Source organism: Topomyia yanbarensis, chromosome 2, assembly GCF_030247195.1.
Source record: "Topomyia yanbarensis strain Yona2022 chromosome 2, ASM3024719v1, whole genome shotgun sequence".
NCBI lineage: Eukaryota > Metazoa > Arthropoda > Insecta > Diptera > Culicidae > Topomyia > Topomyia yanbarensis.
Genome location: NC_080671.1, coordinates 396,255,328 through 396,276,630, shown reverse-complemented (window position 1 = coordinate 396,276,630; position 21,303 = coordinate 396,255,328). Strand labels below are relative to the sequence as shown.

Genomic DNA, 21,303 nt, shown 5'->3' with positions numbered 1-21,303 from the left:
ATATATCACATCGTAACACTGCCGTTTAAAAAGTTCTGTTAGTAGGAAGGAGCTTCACGAATTTAGGAGGGACTTCTAAAGAAGGGCTAATACCATGTATTGCAGTCCTAGCAACTCAAGAATTTCAATCATCCTCTAATACCCGAGCTTATACCTTTTTCTTAAGTGGATCAATGTAAATGTATTATATTTTTCGTATACATCATGAGTCTTTTTAACAACGTAAGTACACAGCTGCCGGAAGTTGCTACACCTGTCAAGACGAGGAGAGATGGTCAATTCTAATAACGGATGCATCATCCAGATTCTCGATTTGCCTAACCAACCAGATTCAACGGTTTATATATTATATATGAAAGTATTGTATCAAACACACGGCTCACCATCACCGAAAGGCTCGCAAACCTCCTCTTAAACCAATTCAAGGAAAATTAAGCGAAAATTTGATTTGAAGTTCCAATCATATACGGTATGCTCCGTAATTATTCAGCTCTTACAATCATGGTCATTCGTAATCATCAACAGTTTATTAGTATATAACATGTCGATTTACCCTCTTCCTAAAGTCGATTGTGGCTAGATTATTATGAAGATCAAAATACGTTCCACAAGATTACAGAAATAGCTCAATTGGTAAAAGCGGCAGTACCACCACCATAAGATGTCAACAACCGAACATGGAGGACGGCATGCAATCAAATCACAGATTACCATAAATCGATTGAATAAAAAAAGTTATTCGAACTGTTGAGGGGGAAGGGGGAGAGGCTCTTGGGTGAATCAGAAAAAAAACATTTATACAGTTCTTTTTACATCAGCCGCATTTGATAGTGTCGATAAAGTAGTTTATTATACACACTCATCACATTTTGCCCATCGCATAGTGTCACTCGAAAACTATAACTGTACTATTCGAGAAATGGTTATCTGTGGTTACAATACACCAAATGATCGAAACGATTTGTGGTATGGTACCATGTTTGTTTTGCGTCACGATTTGTCATATTGTAAAAAACATTAAATGAATTGTGTGTAGTGTAAGATTATACTAATCGCACAGCATGGTGAAGAAATGTTTATGGTAGAATGTTTAATGTACCTTGTTATATCCAATAACAATGTTGTACCGCAAAAATGGATTATAAGATCACCATTCCCCTTATAATATCCCCTAAAATTTGTTTGAGGAAATTGGCATTTTTGAATGGTAACGTTACTTAACGACCTATTCGGCAAATGGTACAAGTGGCGCTGACCATAAGTGGAATAGTCAATATGATTGCTGGTAGCGTTGGTTTATCGTTTCGCTAATGATAAGAGGAAACTTCAGGGAATGGTTTTTTAAGGTCCAAATACAATTGCGGTTATCTTACAGGAATGGTTACCAAATATTCGGGTTTGATCTTGCTGTTTTTTTATCGTAAACAGAAAAATCGTTCTAAAAACCTAATAATTGCCTAAGGCTATTTAATGGCTCACTTTTGTGATATCCCGACAGAAAACATAACTACTTGCTTGTTCACCGAGCATTCTGCCCCGTTATTGCGGTGCATTCTTTCCCATTATTGTAGTGCATTATTCCCTGTTGTTATGGTGCATTTTGACCCGCACAGGTGCTTTCTGCCCTGTTTATTTTTCAAAGAGATATTGTAGGCTAAACGGTATTATCAATTAAATTCTCTCAATTACTGTTCTATAGCTGAGTAATGAACATATTTCCTTAGGGAGTGCGTTTTACCTATCTTCCCCTAGCGTAGCTACCTACGCCCAGGGATGGTGGATTTATGGTATGATATATTCTATACCCAGCGGAAGAGCTAGAAATTTAGTCCTCTTCGATTAAATGATTGATCAGAATAGTTATTTCAATTTGAATATCTTAAAAAAAAGTTCTAAAACAAAGTTTCAGTAAAATGGTGCATTTTATTGGAAATTGTTGATACTAAAATTTCCATCATGGGACCTAAAGCATAATTCTAGTAACAATTGAGGTTTTATGGTAGTTTTATAGCCACTGATAAAATTTAGATTGCACTTGTAGCGTGCTATAAAACTTCAATTGTTACTTGGGAAGGCGTACAAAAGACGCTTATGGTACATTCATAATTCACGCAAAATTTTTTGTGAAGTTTATTTCAACAAAAACCATTGTAACTAAACAACCTACTAATAATGATTGCAGTAAACCAGAAAAATATTCATGCTAAACAAAACTTTTTGTTAAAAGAATCCAAATATATTGGTTAAAACTTCAACAAATTTTCTTGTTAAATCTAATGATAAGATTGTTGATGTAATCGTTTCAACTTTTCATTTCGATATCGTTTTCTACTTTGTTTTGACAACTTTAGAGTGAGCAATACCCACACAACTTTTCCAGTGAACGGCGATTCGATAACGAGTAGCGAAAGGAAACCTTCTACATGCCGGCATGTATTTTCCAACACTGGGAAAAATCAATTTGCTTCAATCTGCTTTAGATCGTTACATTTGACTGTGTGTTTAAAAATGTCAACTCAAGGAAAGCGATTTTTTCACCCGGGTTAATTTGGTAGAATTATGTCCAGCTTTCGGGACGAATTTTGGTAAGTTAGCGTTGTGCAAAACCCCTGGTTCTTCTATGCTAACTGGATGTTTCTTTCAGTTCATACCTTTAGTTACAGCTTTGGCTTTTCAAGTTGCCAAACTTACAACAATTAAGAGATAGCTGGACCGCGGATATTTAGACACATATTCCCAAATTGGTTGGATGGATATTATCGCCCTTAACTCGCATTTCTATATCTGTTGACCGGACCGGAGCCGATGTTACAACGTGAACCCAAAAAAAAGCAGATTACAGCGTTGGGCCACAAGTGGAGAAAAATTTAGTGCGTCGTGTTCTGACAGGATGAAATATGGAATATGAAACATTCAAGCCGCAAAAAAGATTTATCATATCTGTGTTCGGAGGGTAATTGAAAGTGGTCAAAATCCATCAGCAGCAAAAAAATCTAATTCTTTTTCTCAGGCCATGGTGATCATATGTTCTTAGCGGCATAAAAACCATAAATGTATGTTGAAATTGTCTAGGTTATGATTTTATTTGAAATTGGGCGACCAGTCTATTGATATTTGCAGAACACGTTTCGGTGTTCTCTTCAGCGTTTTGCCTTTTTTATCTAGATTAATATAGTCGAAACGTTGGAGAGAACATCAAAGTCTGTGCTGAAAATACCCTAGATTGGCGACCGCAATTTCAAATAAAATTGTATTTATGTCGCAAATAAATGTTTATTTAATAAATTGGATTATTATGCCAAACGCAAAATTTTATTAGCTCAACAAATCTATTTTTTATTCTAAACTTTGTTTCAGTTGAAACAATGTCAATCTTTTATTGAAACAATAAACGGTTTCGGTTGAACTGATCATACGAAAAAGTTGTTTCAACGAAAATTTTTATTGAAACAATAATTCTGACTATTTGATATTATTGGCATTGTTTGTTGTAATTATAGAAATTGAAGTTCAATCCAATGGTAGATAGTTTAATATATCCAAAACTTTTTTGCTTCAATAAAAGATGAAGGTTGTTCCAAAGAAACCTGAGAGATTGAACTGATAGTTATACTTCTTGAAATTAATCCAATAAATGGTTAGCCTATATACAACATCAAAATTTGTTTGATGTAAAATCATAATTGTTTGGCTTTACAACATTTTTTTCTGCGTGTTGTTTAAAAGTTATCGGTAATCCAATGAAATGACCCTGTTCATAGGCTAATTAAAAAGTTTTGGAAGTATTTGGATGAAAAGGAGCGAAATTTACAAATTTGATTTACAACGAATTTTTTTACCACTTTAACAAAAGCACTGTTTTGAGCGACTTAGTGGAATGTTATATTAAACACTTTTACCGTTGTCTTTCGTTTTAATACCACTATGAATGCAAAATTGCACTTTTCTGTTACAGATACTTATTTCGGCTACGACTTGCAGCCTTCTTCAGTGTATTGTATCAGAATTTTTTAGAAGAATGGGAGAAAATTTCAATTGAATACACACAAATAGTGGACAGCATTTCAAAATGGTTGAAAGCTAGACACAAAATTAAGAAACAAAAGTTATCACGCTGAATATATTAATATGATCATTGTATTTTTTCTATGCTCTTTCTTTGAAGCCCAATTTAACGAATAATTCAATTTTATGATACCAACAACGAGCAAAAAATACTTCAACCTGCGGTCTACAAATGCATAGATTATGGGTGAAAAATTCCTATCAACTTTTAACGGAAAGGCCAAATTTATAAAATTCCACTTTTTCACACCGTACTTTGCTTTTATTGGAAGATGGCAGTGTTCAGTGTTGAATCGTCTTAAAATTTGTTTTCATCAACAACCACTTCACATTTCATTGCACTTAGTCCGTTCTTAGGTTCTCATATGTCAATAGAGTTAATAATGGAATTTACTCGATTTTGATCAATTATCTCTGAAATTTTCAAAACATTATAAGCATGTTTGTCATGCTAACGAAGTCCAATTCATTATAGCGTACATTGTAACATAATCAATAGTGCATGTCACAGAATTAGTATATAGAAATTGGCGGAAGGAAAAATACATGTTTTTTATTTTAAAACATTTTCATGTTAAGATTTATTAACTTAATTGAAAACAATTTGAGTGTTTACCTGAATAAACACTGTAAACAATTCCAGACTCTGGCAAATTTACTTAGCCTTCTGACTCTCCCGACCGCCCAGGACCTTGCTGCGCTGGGAAAACATGTGCAGATACATTTGCGGGAACATCGGCAGATATCCAATGGCCATCATCCACACGAAATAATAGAACGAAAAGCTAAAGTTGTACCGATTCGGCATCGACACGCCCCACATGTCCGTTTCGCGGATGTAACTCTGAGCCCAGTAAAAACACAACAGTTCACCGAAAAATCCCGCCGGGTACAGTGGAATAAAGATGGTATAGCGCAGCCAGCTCATGAAGGGTGGAACTTTTGGCAGAGCGAGATGCAGCACATAGTAACTGTAGCGAATAGTTTCCGTGAGACTCCAGCAGAACAAAGCGATCGGTAAACCGGGCGATAGTTTCCCGGTAGGTGTTGCATCGATAGCACCGACAACGACCAAACAGCGACCGGCAACCTGTAGCAGCGTGATTAGAGCATTGCTGGGAACTAGGCGGAAAATTGCGTGGAAGACCTGGTGGGGATGGGAGAAGTTATATAATTGTTACCTTTGATTACTATGCTAATTTATGTACCTCAAAAATAGTAAGCAGTTGAAAATAGTACGTCGCTGTTCCGACGCGACTCCAGAGGGTATCCGTTGTCTGGCCATCCACCAAATAGTGCATCACAAATTGTACGTAAATGTAGAACCATCTACTTTTCGAAACTGATTGAATATACGAACGGTTGATAAACAAATGATTTTACCTACCCTAAAAATTGGACACTGTTGTACAGAATAAGATACAACTTCACTATAGAAGATTGCTCCTGCTTTTGATTCGCCATTACCGACACCGAAAGGCTCGTCTCGGTAGAACAGGAAATGATTTTAGTTTCTTTTACGAATATTTAACGTTTGCTCTTTCGACACAGTTCAAAAGCCGGTCACCCAGCCAAAACACGGAATGATTTCTGTATCATATTTGCGTTGCAAAACAAAAAGCCAGGGCTACCAACATGCACAAACTAAATCCGGACCAGTTCATTCATCGAATTCATTGCTTCACTGACCCTCGCTGCTGTCATTGAGTTTGTTCAGTTTTGTCATCAATTGCATCAAGATGGGAGCGAGTACCAAGACGGGAAAATTTGCCGTCGGATTTACGGCGTTTGCGTTCCTGTTGATCGTGATCGCATTCTGTTCCCCCTACTGGCTCCAGACCGATGGAAAGCTGTCCCATCCGAAATTCACCAATCTCGGTAAGTACGACCGGATTAATCTGCGGGCAGGTGTGCTAATTCGGGGTTCCCAATGGCAGGGTGTGTCGCCATTGATGAATTCGTTAGTTACTGGTGTTGGTTATCGATGGGATTAGGAAACGTAAACAAGCTTTTATTTTGTTTTAGGACTGTGGGAGCTATGCTTGAACGATTTCCAGGACATCCATCGGTTCTACAATACACGCTTCACTGGCTGTATGTGGATATTCGAGGAAGAGTACTACATATTGCATGATTACATACTACCTGGGTTCTTCATTGCGGTGCAGTTCTTTTTCACGCTCTGCTTTACCCTGTTGCTGATGGGAGTCGTAATGACCCTACTGTTTCTGGGCTGCTCGAGGGATAATGATCGGTACATTATGCTGCTGCTGACCAACGGGACGACGATGGTGGTTGGCGCCATCTGCGGATTTATTGCGGTTGTTACGTTCGGGTGCTATGGTGACAGTCGGGACTGGATGCCAAACTGGGAACACAACGACATGGGATGGGCATTCGCCGTTGGAGTGGTGGGAGTGTTTGCCCTTTTCCCGGCAGGAATTCTGTTCATCGTGGAAGCACGGAGGGCGACCTATCGGCGGTTGAACAACATTGCGAATTCGGAAATGGCTGCCTACACCATGGATGAACGAAAGTACCGTGGAGGACACACGGATATCTGAACGCTTTAGGCTAGGCTTGTATAGTAAGCAGTTATGGAGTCCAATTTTTTTTAACCACTAGACTTAGCGCATTCGTAATCTCTTGCAAGACGGTATCAATTATCGCTCGGACTAATTTAATAGGCTAGGATTCTACGAGAAGGCTTCACATTCCGTCCAACCCGCGAACAGCGGACCGCATGTCTAAGATAGGAGTGCATTTACTCAGAAACGAATATTATTAAAAGAATGAAGATTTTTACGAAAATAAAAGTTTTTCTTAATATAAATAGAACAGAAATTTTTCTACTAAATTTTAGTTTGTTTGCAACGTTTGTCGAGATGTGAACATTTGAGATCTCAGAAAAAGTAACGTTTGTTAGCTGAGATTAGGAAGATGACAGTCTCTAAATTTGCTGTGCAAAAAATGCCATTTCGTTCGTTTAATGAGCAACAGGTCATCTCCGGACAATCAATTAATAAAACATTACTGGTCTGTCTGGAAATTCATCGTAATGAACTCGGTCTAATTGCGATAGACGCAATCTGTCAAAATCCAAGTAGCCATCACCACTACGACCATTGTTTCAAATCCGCAGGGTTGGCAGCCTAATTGAATGATAAGTTTAGCCTAATGAATAACTTCACGGAAAGGCTGCTTGTAAAGGTGTGGACTGCGGACCCCCGCATTCGCACAGGTATGCGTTCATTCAAAAAGAAAAGACATCAATCGCGTGCCACAGAAAACTACTAGGTAAGCTACAACTACAGCCGTACAGGTGACACACCTCACCACACACCACCGTCGGCGTCGTCAGCAAGGGAAGTTAATACGGGTAAAGGGGCCTACATACACACAGAGCCGCTCGGCCGTTTGGCCTTATGATGGTTGTGTGGAGCGGACAGTTATGCGGTCTGCTGCCAATACTTTGTACGCGTCGACTACGGCCAGTCCGGTTTCGACTTTATAGTACGTACGTATGCACTGTAGCTCGGTATAGAGGTGACGGGAACACAGGTCGCTCGGCACTAAAGTGTTCAGTCTGTACGGGGGTTTGGAGGGGACCGTCAGCGTCTTTATGTTTCACTCGCATCTTTTCCCACCGTGCGATGCAAGCAAATTCGGATCTGATATCTGGGCGTGCCAAGACAGTGTAAGTTTTTCTACGCAAGTATTTAGTAGCTTAGTGTTGTTCCAGCATCCGAAACGATCAGAATTTCGGACGCGCTGCGTCGCAGTCGAAAAAATTTAGAGAAGAAAAAAAACGCGTGTGTTTAAGATCCAGTCAGTGGTTGGTAATTTGAATCAAAGGTCGGAAAATGGCGGTGGCACCTCGCTGAATAGGTTCATTATCTACAGCGTCATTTTTGTTTTATCGTGTGCTTTCCCTTTCTCGTGAGGTTGTTACACAAGTGCGTAGATGCGTGTCAATTTGGAACTGTGCTGAAATAAGGTGTTTCCAATAGGAATACTGCAACATTTGGCGATTTGGTTCGGCAAAAATTGAGCGTTCAACGAATTACAGTTAAAAACAGAGAGTAGGCGAACCAAGTAATTCATTGGCAGAGGGAGCTGAATCACTTTCAATCGCAGCAAGTCTCGAATGTCGGAGGAAATTTATGGTGAGGTAACTCCGGTTGTAAAAGCATAGAGAACATCTTCACAAGCAAGTGATCGGATGAGTAACTTCGTGTTGTTGTGTTAGTATGAGAATTGTGGTATCCAGCAAGTTGAGAAGGTGTTTACAGTTCTAAAACGACAATAACTTCAAGTGCACCAAAACCTATGAGTAACTGTACTGTTTCCCGCGAGACATTTATTAAGTGAATGACACATTATTCATTAGGTCGTAGTGCTCCCCTAATTGGTTCCACTGGAAAGTGTCTCGTGTACTGGGGTGCGCACGGTGCCGGCGGTTGATCGTGTAGATCTGACTCGGTGATTGCTCTTCTCGATACGATTGTTATACAATATGTTCACCGTGACAAGACGAACGGTGAACAGGTCATCAAATTGTTGACCAACAAATCGATCGGTGCCGCCTAGTTCTGACGTGTGCTGCGATGCAGCTTACACAACCGTGTTTCCTGATTCGCGATGGCAGATAAGGAATCTCATGTTATATCAAAATAGCTCGCGATCTCTGATTGATAATAGTACTATTATTTTAAACAGTTTATAGAAACAGCATTGCAGGTATAGGTGCATTATGTATAATCATTTTCTAGTATAAAGCATTGGACTTTTGCACGCGTGACCTCAAAGTCGCCTTTGCTGAATCCGAGGCCCTTGGCACGAAAGAATCCCATCCACTATCAGCGTATGGTCTAGCGTACAGGAAAGGGTGCTTGAAAGAAAAAAAGGTTGAATTATACATGGACTAAATTACATATTGATTATTTTTCTGTAGCTCACCTTAGGCCTATCCTATTTTCGAGTATGCAGTTTGCTTTACTTTCGAATGTTTTTTTTTGTTGTTTTTTGAATCAAATCGACGATTTACTTGACCTGATTGCTTAACATTATAGACTGTAATTATTGCATAAAACATGTCATGTGACAACGAAAATAGTGTGATAAGGAATCACGCAATGTTTAGTAAATAGCTTTATTTAAATAAACAGCATCTCAACTTTTTATTTTAAAGGTTTTGCATTAAAATGATACTAGTTGACATTTTTTCTACTAGGTGGAGCTATAGGGATTCGAGCAACACTAAAAGTGACAATCTTATGGACAATTTTAGCGTCTACAATTTTGTCAAAAACAAAGGTTTTTCTAACCCGAAAAAAGAAGAAAATGGCCCTAATGTTTAAACCTCTATAATCGAAATATTTTCTGAATTCAATGTAAGTGATGGAGCACAGTAACTATACGTCAGAGTTTCTGTGATAGTGTTCTGATCCCGAGCAAATGCTCATGGGTTCAAACATCACATAGCCACTTGAAAAGACCTTAAACATGGTCTGTGCCAAAATTGCCAATCATCAAGACACCATAAAATGGTCTCAATAACCCATAAATACACCAACATATGGTATTTTTTATGGGATCTAACGGACCATGGTAATGGTGTTTTCATGGGTTGAACCCATTTCAAACACCCATGTTAAGCCCCATAAGCATGGGGGTATTATGGGCTTTCCGTTTGCTCGGGATCGGTTTCCTCCACGTACATTTGTTATTTAAATAGTAGTGTGTATTTATGGAACCAAACTATATTTAGTTTACCATCAAAGTCTAGTTCGACCATTCCGAGACATCGTTTCATTCTTCGAATTATGCTTTTAAACTATCCTGAAAAATTGGTTTCTATTTAACATTTGTCATGTCAATTTCACAACGAACTGCAAGTTCTTGCCATGCAGGAAGGTTCTTAGAAATTATTTGGGTTTGTAGAAAAGTAGGTACTCCGATCGAAATTATAATAGACTGTTATGTTGCTTAGAACATTGGATTCAAAATGATCCACTAAACACCAACCGATCCCGGAATTATGAAATTTGATTAGGATCTGAATGAAGAGACCAAAGGCCTGAAACTCTTGGAATCTTGGAATAAAGAGGATATATTCTAAGGGCGAACACGAAATTATTGCGACATAGAAAATGTCATGCCAATTTTCTTATAATGTTTAAAATCAAACCAAAATTTTAGGGTAGTTTTATACATATATTTACTTCAATCAAATCAAATCAAAAGAAAAGTTAATCGATTGAGCCTTGAGTGTTAAATTGAACGCATTTTCGCTTGATGCCCTTCATCAAAGTCTTTACAGTGTCATCCGGTACCAGTTTCTCAGTTTTTTTTTTCCATTTTCTTAACATGTCCTTCTCGTCTTTGACTGTCTTCTTGCTCTTCCGAAGTTCCCGCTTCATCATTGCCCAGTACTGCTCCACCGGGCGCAGCTCCGGACAGTTTGGCGGATTCATTTCCTTTGGAACAAAATGGACAGAATTGGCCTCATACCACTCCAGGACACTTTTAGAATAGTGGCATGATGCCAAATCTGGCCAAAATAGCGGAGCTTCGTCGTGCTGCTGGAGGCACTCAGATTTGTAGATCTCGCCATTTACTGTGCCCTTTGTCACGAAAGGCTCACTCCTCAGTCCGCAAGGGCAGATGGCCTGCCAAATGAGATATTTGGAGGCGAACTTCGACATTTTCGTCTTCTTAAATTTGTCGTCCACATAGAACTTGCTCTTGCCGGTGAAAAACTCCAACCCCGGAATTTGCTTAAAATCGGCTTTTATATACGTTTCGTCGTCCATCACACAGCAGCCATATTTTGTCAGCATCTTCTCGTAGAGCTTCCGTGCCCGAGTTTTAGCCGTCGATTGTTGCCGCTCATCGCGGTTTGGGAAGTTCTGTACCTTGTATGTATGTAGTCCAGCTCTCTTCTTTGCATTCTGGACGTAGCTCTGCGACATGCCGATCTTTGTAGCCAAATCACGGCATGAGACTTTGTGATTTGCTTTAATCATCCGCTTCACCTTTCCCTCCGTCTTTTTGTTCTCCGGTCCCGGTTTTCTTCCAGCTCCTTTGCCGTGGTCCAACGTCAACCGCTCCTGAAACCGCTTCAACACTCTGGAGACGGTTGAATGGTGAATGTTCAACATTTTTCCCAACTGCCGGTGCGACAGGTCAGGAAATTCCAGGTGTTTGGAAAGAATTTGTTCTCTCGACTCGCGTTGGTTCACCTCCATTTTCATTGAATCGAAAAACACGACTTCGAGTTTGACATCATGTAAATAATACACATCAATAAGAAAGTGTGCAAAATTTGGTTGATTTTTACGCAATGGTAAAAAAGTTATGCCCTGTTGAATGTGCTGGTGTACGTATTATCAGAATGCTATACAATATTATATTTCCTGATTATACATCATATTAACATGATTTAATCTGTTCCACAATATTCCGCCACGTTCCTCGGTCAGTAGCTGGTTGTCTCCAACCTCTCAGGTGCCCGATACTCGCCAGGTTCTGCTCCACTTGGTCCAGCCACCGGGAACGCTGTACTCCTCTCCGTCTTGTACCTGCCGGGTTGGAGGTGAAAACCAACTTGGTGGGGTTGTTGTCCGGCATCCTCACAACATACCCCGCCCACCGTACCCTTCCAGCTTGAGCTACTTTCAGGATACTTGGCCCACCATAGAGTCGCGCAAGTTCGTGGTTCATCCTTCTCCTGCACACGCCATCCTCCTGCATACCACCGAAGATCGTTCTCAGCACCCTTCTTTCGAAGACTTCCAGTGCTTGCAGATCCTCCTCGAGCATGTCCACGTTTCGTGCCCGTAGAGAACTACCGGTCTAATCAGTGTGTTGTACATGGCGCATTTCGTGCGGTGGTGAAGCTTCCTGGGTCTCAAAGTTTTGTGGAGCCCATAGTAAGCACGACTTCCACAGTTAATACGTCTTCTGATCTTCCGGCTGGTGTTATTGTCCGCAGTCACCAATTAACCTAGATAGATGAACTCGTCAACCACCTCGAACTCGTCGCCGTGATCGTATTACTACAGCCCAAGCGTTCCCTATCGCGATCGGTTCCGCCAGCCAGCATGTACTTCGTCTTAGACACATTTATCTTCAGTCCTACTCGTGCTGCTTCGCGCTTCAGTCGGGTATACAGATCTGCTACCGTCTCCTTGTTTCTACCGATTATGTCCACGTCGTCAGCGAAGCACACGAACTGTCCGGATCTCGTGAAAATCGTGCCCATCATGTTGAACCTCGCTCGTCGCATTACACCTTCCAGCGATATATATTGAACAGCAGGCAGGACAACCCATCGCCTTGTCTTAGTCCCCTGCGTGTTTCAAACGGACCCGAGAGGCCGCCCGAATCTTTGACACAACACCTTACACCATCCATCGTAGCCTTAATCAGTCTTGTCAGCTTCCCAGGGATGCCGTTCTCGTCCATCATTTTCCATAGCTCTACACGGTCCACGGTCGATGAACAGGTGATGTGTCGGAACCTGGTATTCACGGCATTTTTGGAGGGTTTGCCGTATAGTGAAGATTTGGTCGTTTGTTGATCTGCCGGTGATGAAACCGGCCTGATAACTCCCGATAAATGCATTTACCAGCGGTGATCCGGAACAGAATCTGGGATAGCAGTTTGTAAGCGGCATTTGTCACTGTGATCGCTCTGTAGTTTTCACAGTCCAATTTGTCGCCTTTCTTGTATATCGGGGTGATGACCCCTTACTTCCACTCCTCCGGTAGCTGTTCTCTGTCCCAGATTCTTTCGATTATTCTTTGCATGCTGTCCGTCAGTTTCTCCGGACCCACCTTGAAGAGTTCCGCTCCTAGACCATCCTTACCAGCTGCCTTGTTGTTCTTGAGCTGTTGAATAGCCTCGTTAACCTCATTCATAGTGGGCGCCAGTACATCCCCGTCAGTTGCGACACTGACATAATCGTCCTCCTCGAACGCCCATTCAGATGTTCATTGTAGTACTGTCTCCACCTTTCGACCACCTCACGTTCGTCCGTCAAGATGCCACCTTCCTTGTCTCTACACATTTTGGCCCGCAGCACAAAACCGTTGCGACAGTCATTCCGCTTCTTGAAGAACGCCCGCATTTCTTGAGAACGATACAGCAGCTCCATCACCTCTCTCTCAGACTCTTCCAGGCGGCGCTTTTTGTCCAGAAAAAGACGAGTCTGCTGTTTTTGCTTCCGTCGATATGACTCCACGTTCTGACGAGTGGCTTGAAGCAACATCGCAGCGCGTGCTGCATTCTTCTCGTCCAATATCTCTTGGCACTCGTCATCGAACCAATCGTTCCGGCCACTCCTCTGTACGTATCCCAGGACGCTCTCCGCAGTGATCCTTATGGCTGCTTTAATCCTGGTCCAGCATGGGGAACATCGATGAGCTTCTCCTCCGGTGGCAGCGCTGCTTCAAGATGCTGCAAGTACGTTGTCGCGACGTTGGATTCCCTCAGTCGGTCCAGGTTATACCGCGGCAGGCGCCGGTATCTTACACTGTTCACTACGGATAGTTTTGGACGCAGTTTAACCATCACCAGATAGTGGTCCGAGTCGATACTGGCGCCCCGATATGTTCTTAGGTCGATAATGTCCGAGAAGTGCCGTCCATCAATCAGAACATGATCAATTTGCGTCTCTGTTTGTTGCGGTGATCTCCAGGTGTATCGTTGCTGGAAGAATGGCCATGTTCTTGAAGGTGACGAAATCGATTAGTTTTAGCCCGTTCTCGTTCGTCTGCTGGTAGGCGCTGAACCTGCCTATTACCGGTCTGTATTCCACCTCCTGGCCAACCTGAGTATTAAGGTCGCCGATGACGATCTTGACATCGTGTCTTGGGCAGCGATCGTATTCACGCTCCAGCTGCGCGTAGAATTCGTCCTTGTCGTCATCGCTGCTTCCGAGGTGGGGACTATGCACGTTAATAATGCTGATGTTGAAGAACCGGCCCTTGATCCTCAACCTTCACATTCTGTCGCTGACCGGCCACCATCCGATCACACGCTTTTTCATCTCCCCCACCACCATAAAAGCTGTTCCCAGCTCGTGTGTATTGCCGCAGCTCTGGTAGATGGTGTGGTTCCCGCGAAAGACCCGCACCGTAGACCCCTTCCAACACACCTCCTGCAGCGCCCCATTGTCGAACTTGCGGTCTTTCACTATATCGGCAAGTATGCGAGTGCTCCCGATAAAGTTAAGCGACCTGCAGTTCCATGTCCCAAGTTTCCAGTCTCTTGTCCGTTTCCGTTGCGTACGTCTGTGCCAATTTTGTCCATCCGAAATTTATTTTTAACTTCCTGAGCATGCTATTTTCATGGGCGGCTCCAACCTTGCAGTAACGCTGAAGGATCACGGGAGGAGAGAGATTTGGGCTAAGTGCTTATTTAAAGGCGGCGCTGGCTCGCCTTGTCAGGGCTGCTTTAGGACATATTATGTGGTATTTAGGCCTAGAACGTGTAGGGTCCACTACCTCGTTCTACCACACCCACAGTCAGCCCCCGCTACTGGTTCAAGTCACGAATCACAACCAGTTGCTATCGCGACTAAGCATTATCCACCATCTATGACCCGCCCGGTTGCTTGCAGCTCAGCTTCCCACATAGCGTTCATCCACCACCACGGGGCCCGGGAGAATGCTATACAAATCGACGGATTAAAACTAAAATTAGAATTCATCTCATCAGTAAATGCCGCCGTATTACAACCGGTTAGACCCCAAGTCCAAAAAACCATAAGTGAGGTAGAAGATGCAAGCACAGAATCTCTGGTTTGCTGCGGTAAAAAAGTACACGCAACTTGCTATGGTACATGGAAATTCTTTTTCGTAGCGGGACTTCATCTTGGAGGTATTAATTTCTACAATAGATTAAGATCGCGGGTGGGTCTTCTTTCTTAGTTCAGGCCAATACAAATCACAGATGTGGATTCGTCTTTTTTGGAATTTTCGTCCTAATTGAAAACTCTGGCTTTTGATTTGGAGGTATTGCACACAGTTTTGCAACTGCGGTTATTGCCTGAACAACTGTCACAAAGTTGGCGGCTGTATTGAAGACTGTGCATTGGTATTGACTGTCGGAGATGAGTTTTTCTTAACGAATGCTGCTTACGGTTTATGGTAGTGAGCCGTTTCATCATATAATGGGGAGGTAGGAATCTCTCTTTGATAACTGCAAAGCGTTATTTGTAGAATGGTACTGTCTTGTGTTTTGTATTGTCGGATCAGGTAGGAAGGACGCAATCTTACCGCGTAATCGCTGTGGAAATATCTAGGAATAATTAGTTTTTTCCATGTATTCTTTGTAACGATTCCTGACGGCGCCGGTGGTTGAGTGGTAAGCGTGACCGCCACTCATTCCAGTTGGCTTGGGTTCAATTCCAGCCGAGGTCGTTGAGAAGGGAAGTAAAGCCGTTGGTCCGCGGTCCATGAAATTGGTGGATCGATATCTAGTCCAGGTAGTGGAGTCACCTCTCTGGCGTCGGTAAAGAAGATGTATTGCCAACTTCTATACTCTACTAACAAAAATATCCTCGTCCCGTGATACTTGTGGAGTGCGCAGTAGTATATACGGCCTCTAGCAAAAGCAGATATCGGACTAACAATTCCTTCCCTTTCCTTCCGCGATCTTCGTTCGGTCCTGGCCGGCGTCGGTATTGATCAGAAACACTTTAGGATTACCAGGAGTTGCACATTGAAAGATATTTCGCTAATCCCAAGCATAATTATCTACTGATTCCCTGTGCAACTTCAGCTAGTCCCGGTCGATAATGGAGTAGCAGCCAGGGGTGGTCGCACAAGCTCAAGCTCAAGCTGTATTCTTTGTAACGATTCCACTTTTCTGTAGAGTGACACTTTTATACACCGTATCGCAAGTTCGAGGTGCCATATCATGCAATTGAATCTCGATTTTGCCTTTATCCATAAACATGAGGATATTGAATTTGATTCTAATGCGTCACGATAAGCGACATGTTGTAGATTGTTCTGCAAAATGATTTTATATGCCTGGCGTAATCTATCGAAAATTATCATTATTGAATTCCTGACATGATGGTATTGGATAAAGACTATGCTATGAAATCTGTATGTAAATATTCCAAAAACTCGGGCTAATACAAAAAGGCTCGAAATCACGTTCTTTGACCAGAGTTCCACTGTTGTTCTTCATATTCACACATCTCGATACTAAACGCTCACTTCGGCAAGAATTGAAGTTACAGTTTCCTTTGTTCTTCAGACAGTGCAAGCCGGATATGAGATAACTTTTTTCGTTCGTTTAGTTGATTCGAACTGAAGTAGAAAATATACTGGATACAGCGAGTGTTGTTCAAATCGGTACTTTCCGGCAGATTCTACAATATAATAATTTCTCTAAGATTCATTCAAAAATCTTTAAAATCTTCGATGTAGATGAAACATTAGACGTTTTACCAGCATGGGTTCTGGGCATTTTGCACAGCCAAGCAAAGCATTTTGATTCAAGAGCAATACTTTGAAAGGGCCTGAGAGTTTTTGCAGGCATCGTTTTCAAAAAAAATGTTGCTCGAGATCTGTATTTTGTATAGCAAAATACTCCGAGAAAAAATTACAGCGAATAATCTCTTCTTCGCAAAAAAAATCAAACGCTGAATAAAAAATTGTGAATTTTTCAATATAAATTTCATTTAACTAAAAACTAAAACTTTGTAGTTTCATTTAAAAAAAAATTTTTAGTAGTTGATAAAAATGTTTTTCTTGCCACAGCTTTAAACCTGTTTCTAAATTTCATACTAACTGGTAGACAAAAACATAATTTTATCACAGAATACGATTCTCACAGATATTTTAAATTTTGTTTTTCTTTCTTTCTTTTTCGAGAGTTGTCCTACTGGAGCTGTAGAGCTGGGTTCGCGATTCTAGGTTCATCTTTATGTGCCATCGCGAAGGACTTGGGCGTTTGTATGTTATCGTTATCGGGTTCTTTTTTATATTGTAACGTCATTTAATTAGCAAGGGACTGGAAGGTGTGGAATATTTTTCAATACTAAGAGCCATAGTACTTAAGGGAGAGCAAGGAGTTGAAGGAAGAAAGTTTAAAGAAGCATGGAATAGGGTCATATGAGCAAGCTTAGAATTTCCCGGCGACTCGTGTTCGATCGCGTGAGCGTTTGTTTGTCACGTGGACGTTTGTATGTCGCGAGTGCTAACGTGTAACTTCGCATGTATAAATTCGATTTTGAAACCGGGTGTCCATTCGCATATTTGCGTGTGTTCTTGGATGATCGTGCGGACCGGGAATCTAATACTTAATTTTCAGTGTATGGTTCAGATGCTAGAAAAGAGTAAGCTCTCTATCACTATCAACTCTATCACTAGAGCTCGCGGTCATGTCGCCATTGAACGTATTGTCGAGTGGATATGAGCGTCATTTTTTTTCTGATTGGTCCAGTTGAGGGCATGGACCTAGGCTGCTAGGGCCAAGAGAAAGCACTTCCGGGCGTAACCAATTCATTATTGCGCGAACACGAGCGTTTCTAGGGTCATTCTTGAGACCGCCTTTGTAAATTTATAAGTGCTGAAACGTTCAATTAGTAACCGGGTGTTATCCTGTTTGCAAGATCGAAAGCGTAGGTATGCGTGAATCATCGCGAAGGGCTCAAGCGTTTGTATGTTAACGTGTTTGTCGCGTATGCTAGCGTGTACGTAACTTCGCGTGTATAAATTCGATTTTAGAACCTATGTGGCTATTCGCATATTTACGTGTATTCTTGAATGATCGCGTATGTATGGTTCAGATCCTAGAAGAGAGTGAGTTCCTCCAGATCACTAGAGCTCCCGGTTATGTCACTATAGAACGTTTTATCTAGTAATTTTCCAGAAGCCATGGCAAAAGAGGCATCCACGTAAAATAAAATCATCCCAATAACTGAGATAGAAGTAAAAAATCTCATCACGACAACTTACAGCAATAAATATGAACGGTTTTTTGATCAGAAGATTATCAATTCTGTGTCTCCCGTTGACACAAACGAGCCTGATATATAACACAATTTCCATTATACCATAATTTTATAAACGCTCCTGAAGCAGCGTAGTGAACAACATTATAGTAAAAAAGTATAGTACTTTCTTGCACAAAAAGAAATTGATTACTGAATATAAACATACGTGTCCACGCATTTTGCAATTATGTTTATCATATGCCTTGTGTGTATTAAGCTGCCCGATCAGTTTATCTGGCTGAAAATCTAACGTAAAATTAAATACTCTCTTAACAGCTTCCTTTCTATATGTAACGTCCCAAAACAGGTAACAGATAAATCTCTAACTTTATGTGCGGGGTTGGGAATCAAACCCAGGTGAGCTGCAGACAAGGCAATCGATTTAGCAACTACGCTATTCTCCTCTTCTAGAAACAACGTTTGATGGAAATATTTCGGTGCTTCATAGTGATGGCTGTGCCCGAAATAGGCAGACTAATGTTTTCCACGATCTCTTAATTTTGTCGTATTTTTCAATAGCATGATATTGAAATACAAAAACAGTATGAAGCCAATATTAATTTCAATATTGAAATCAATATTAATTTGATTTAATGAAAAAATAAAATTCTCGTAACTGTACACACGACGTCTGAAACCGTCCCGCGATATAAGCCGCATTGAAGTAAGCCCCCGTAGCAGTCAGGGACAGTCATCGAATAAAGTACGATGCAACCGAAGATATTATTGTGGTCAAAAGATAATGCAACTTTAATTACCCTATTGTTGTCGGTGTCACCCATTGAACCGTTTGTTTTAGCTATCGGAAGTCTAGTAAATAGAAATATATTTATGTGCTGTGAAAAAAATACCTAACAAACTAAACAGTTGTTTGTTCCCATCTGGGAAAAGTGTGATAAAAATTAACCCGTCAAAAAGTAACTAACTACCAGTACGGTACCCGCATTTACCTTTCATTCGATTGTGATAAAATCAAGCGTCGACTGCCAACAGGAATGTTTCCTATCGAAGTACCGCTCCGCTACGGCTCCTTTGGTCGCGAGAGCACAGCAAGCGGCTTCAAACCCTACATTCACACAAACTGGCTCCAGCTGTCCGTCCAACATGGCGGCAATAAACCCGCTGGCGAAACTGTCACCTGCTCCGGAAACGTTCACGATGGCTTCTAGATGGTGTCCGCGATAGAATCGTAGCTTCGATTTCGAATTGTTTTTTTCGGCCGCTGGCTGCAGATAGTTGCCTCTTTCGTCGAAAAACGGATGCCACTCGGATGCTCGACGAATGATCGCCACTCCGTGGCTTCCCAGTGTGACAATTACGTTATCAACGTGCTGATTGACGAACGACGCTAATTGGTGAATCTCTTTCAGTAGCTCATTGAAATCTTCGAAATCGTCCACTTGGGTGGTCGGGATCGTGTTAGGGTAGGCAAGATTTTTGGCTATATCTCGCAGTTCGTATAGATTAGGGGTGATGAAGCGGATTACTTTGGAGCTGTCCGCTGATGCGGTGAAGGGCTTTGAAGCGATGCGCATGTCGGTCGGTTCGAAGAGTACTGAAAAAGAGGGGAAAACACGAATAAAATAAATGCTTCATTCAATTGATATGATTGTTTTAATATTGGGAGCATTTATGAACTGTTTGAATGAGCTATGATTAGCGGGTGTCGCTTGAGATTCTACGATGTTGTGCTTGTGAACAGCGCTGCCAAGTTCATGTTGTGGGATGTTGTTAGTCACACCCTCGGTACAGCTGGCCATAGCCAACTCAAACACACGCTACTCTACACTATATTCCATCAATTTGTTTTGTTTGTTTTGAATTCTATCTAAATAGTTCTTACTTCAAGGGGATTAAGATTCAAATGACCAAAAAGTAACCAAAATTTGGATTTTTTTTGTGGGACAATGAAAAAAACATAGAAGCAAACAGTTTTAGTATTGAAAAAGCTTATGTTTTCATCGTCATTTACAATTTTTTTCAAAACGAAAAAAAAACAAAATGGCGCCCGTAGTATCGTTCTGTATAAGGTTGGGTGCGCGTGGAATTTAAAAACTGCATACAGCCTGCTGCCTCAGGATCGATCTGAAACACAAAACTAATAAGACTTATACCATGTTCACACTACAGAGTTAAAACATGTTATAACAATTAGCAGCAAGAAAAATGCCATCAAGATAGCGTTAAAACACGTTTTAACTCGTAGTGTAAACGTAGTATTATACTACGTTCACACTACGAGTTAAAACGTGTTTTAACGCTATCTTGACGACATTTTTCTTGTTGCTAATTATTATAACGTGTTTTAACTCTGTAGTGTGAACATACTATTAAAGGTAAACTAAATTTATTGGGAGAATGACATAAGAACGGGTAAAAACCTTTAAATTTGACGTAATGGTGCGATCTCAAACTTTTTTTGGCTGTTTTTTCCAGCCAAAAAAGACTCGATTTTTGGCTGTTTTTTCCACTTTAGGGCTTCACTAAACATAGTGATTACAAAAAATGTAGATTTTATAGGTCATTCCTCCAACGAAAAAGGTTTTCTTTTGAGAGGTCGAAAGATAAAATCTTTAAATTGAACTGTTTTCAAGTGAGATTGTACGCAGTTTTGTAGAATCATATTTTCAGATAAACGCATTTAAAGTTTTGAGAACACTTTCGATGAATTATTCGTGGTAGAATGCCATTATTTTGGAACAATTACATGGAATTATGGGTTTTGGACATCGCTGATTACGAATGTGAAGTCAGTTTTTCGAAATTCAAAATGGCCGATCCGATATGGCGGACTACCCCTAAAAACTGAGTAGTATTTCAGCCAAAATCGAGAAAAAAAGGTTTTGGAATTTGGTTGTAAACACGAATTTGAGTTAATATGCATCAAAATAAAAAAAATAAAAATTGCAATTTCAATATGGCTCATTAAATGTGACTTTAACAATTTCAACCAAAATTTTTCGTTTTTCATCGCTTTCTGTGGTTATTCAATAACTCACGATTAGTCTACGATGCCTCTACAGATCACGCCGTGAAATACGCTCTCGAGACCTGCACACATGTACAGCGCAACGCGAAGTATTTTGGAAACGTGCATGATGCCATGAAAAGGTTTCTACCTGAGGCGCACGTCTCGAGCCGAGAGTGTCCCATGGCGGCCAGGACGCCGCTTCGAACAATGGATTATAGAAACTTTTTTGACTCGCGGATCGAAAAAC

General features: G+C 41.0%; 3 protein-coding genes across 6 annotated transcripts in view; 2 read left to right on the top strand and 1 right to left on the bottom strand.

Moving 5' to 3' along the window:
* Positions 1 to 4,667: 4,667 nt before the first annotated feature.
* Positions 4,668 to 5,680, bottom strand: LOC131684854 (very-long-chain (3R)-3-hydroxyacyl-CoA dehydratase hpo-8-like). The gene is made up of 3 exons (XM_058968073.1): positions 5,453 to 5,680; positions 5,274 to 5,394; positions 4,668 to 5,212 (listed from the first exon to the last, which is right to left on the bottom strand). The coding sequence occupies exons 1-3, from the start codon at positions 5,527 to 5,529 to the stop codon at positions 4,721 to 4,723; spliced, it is 690 nt and encodes a 229-aa protein (XP_058824056.1). The 5' UTR covers positions 5,530 to 5,680; the 3' UTR covers positions 4,668 to 4,720.
* Positions 5,681 to 5,783: 103 nt separating this feature from the next.
* LOC131684855 (uncharacterized) lies at positions 5,784 to 6,884 on the top strand. Its single transcript, XM_058968074.1, has 2 exons — positions 5,784 to 5,943; positions 6,091 to 6,884. The coding sequence occupies exons 1-2, from the start codon at positions 5,805 to 5,807 to the stop codon at positions 6,627 to 6,629; spliced, it is 678 nt and encodes a 225-aa protein (XP_058824057.1). The 5' UTR covers positions 5,784 to 5,804; the 3' UTR covers positions 6,630 to 6,884.
* A 669-nt stretch (positions 6,885 to 7,553) lies between these two features.
* The window catches only part of LOC131684853 (uncharacterized), a 28,135-nt gene continuing 14,385 nt past the window's right edge, over positions 7,554 to 21,303 (top strand). Inside the window, exon 1 of one of the 4 annotated variants that reach the window (XM_058968068.1) lies at positions 7,554 to 7,762. In XM_058968068.1, the coding sequence (XP_058824051.1) occupies positions 7,719 to 7,762 (44 nt within the window). In that variant the 5' untranslated portion in view covers positions 7,554 to 7,718. The other 3 variants (XM_058968072.1, XM_058968071.1, XM_058968069.1) reach the window with 3 other exon arrangements.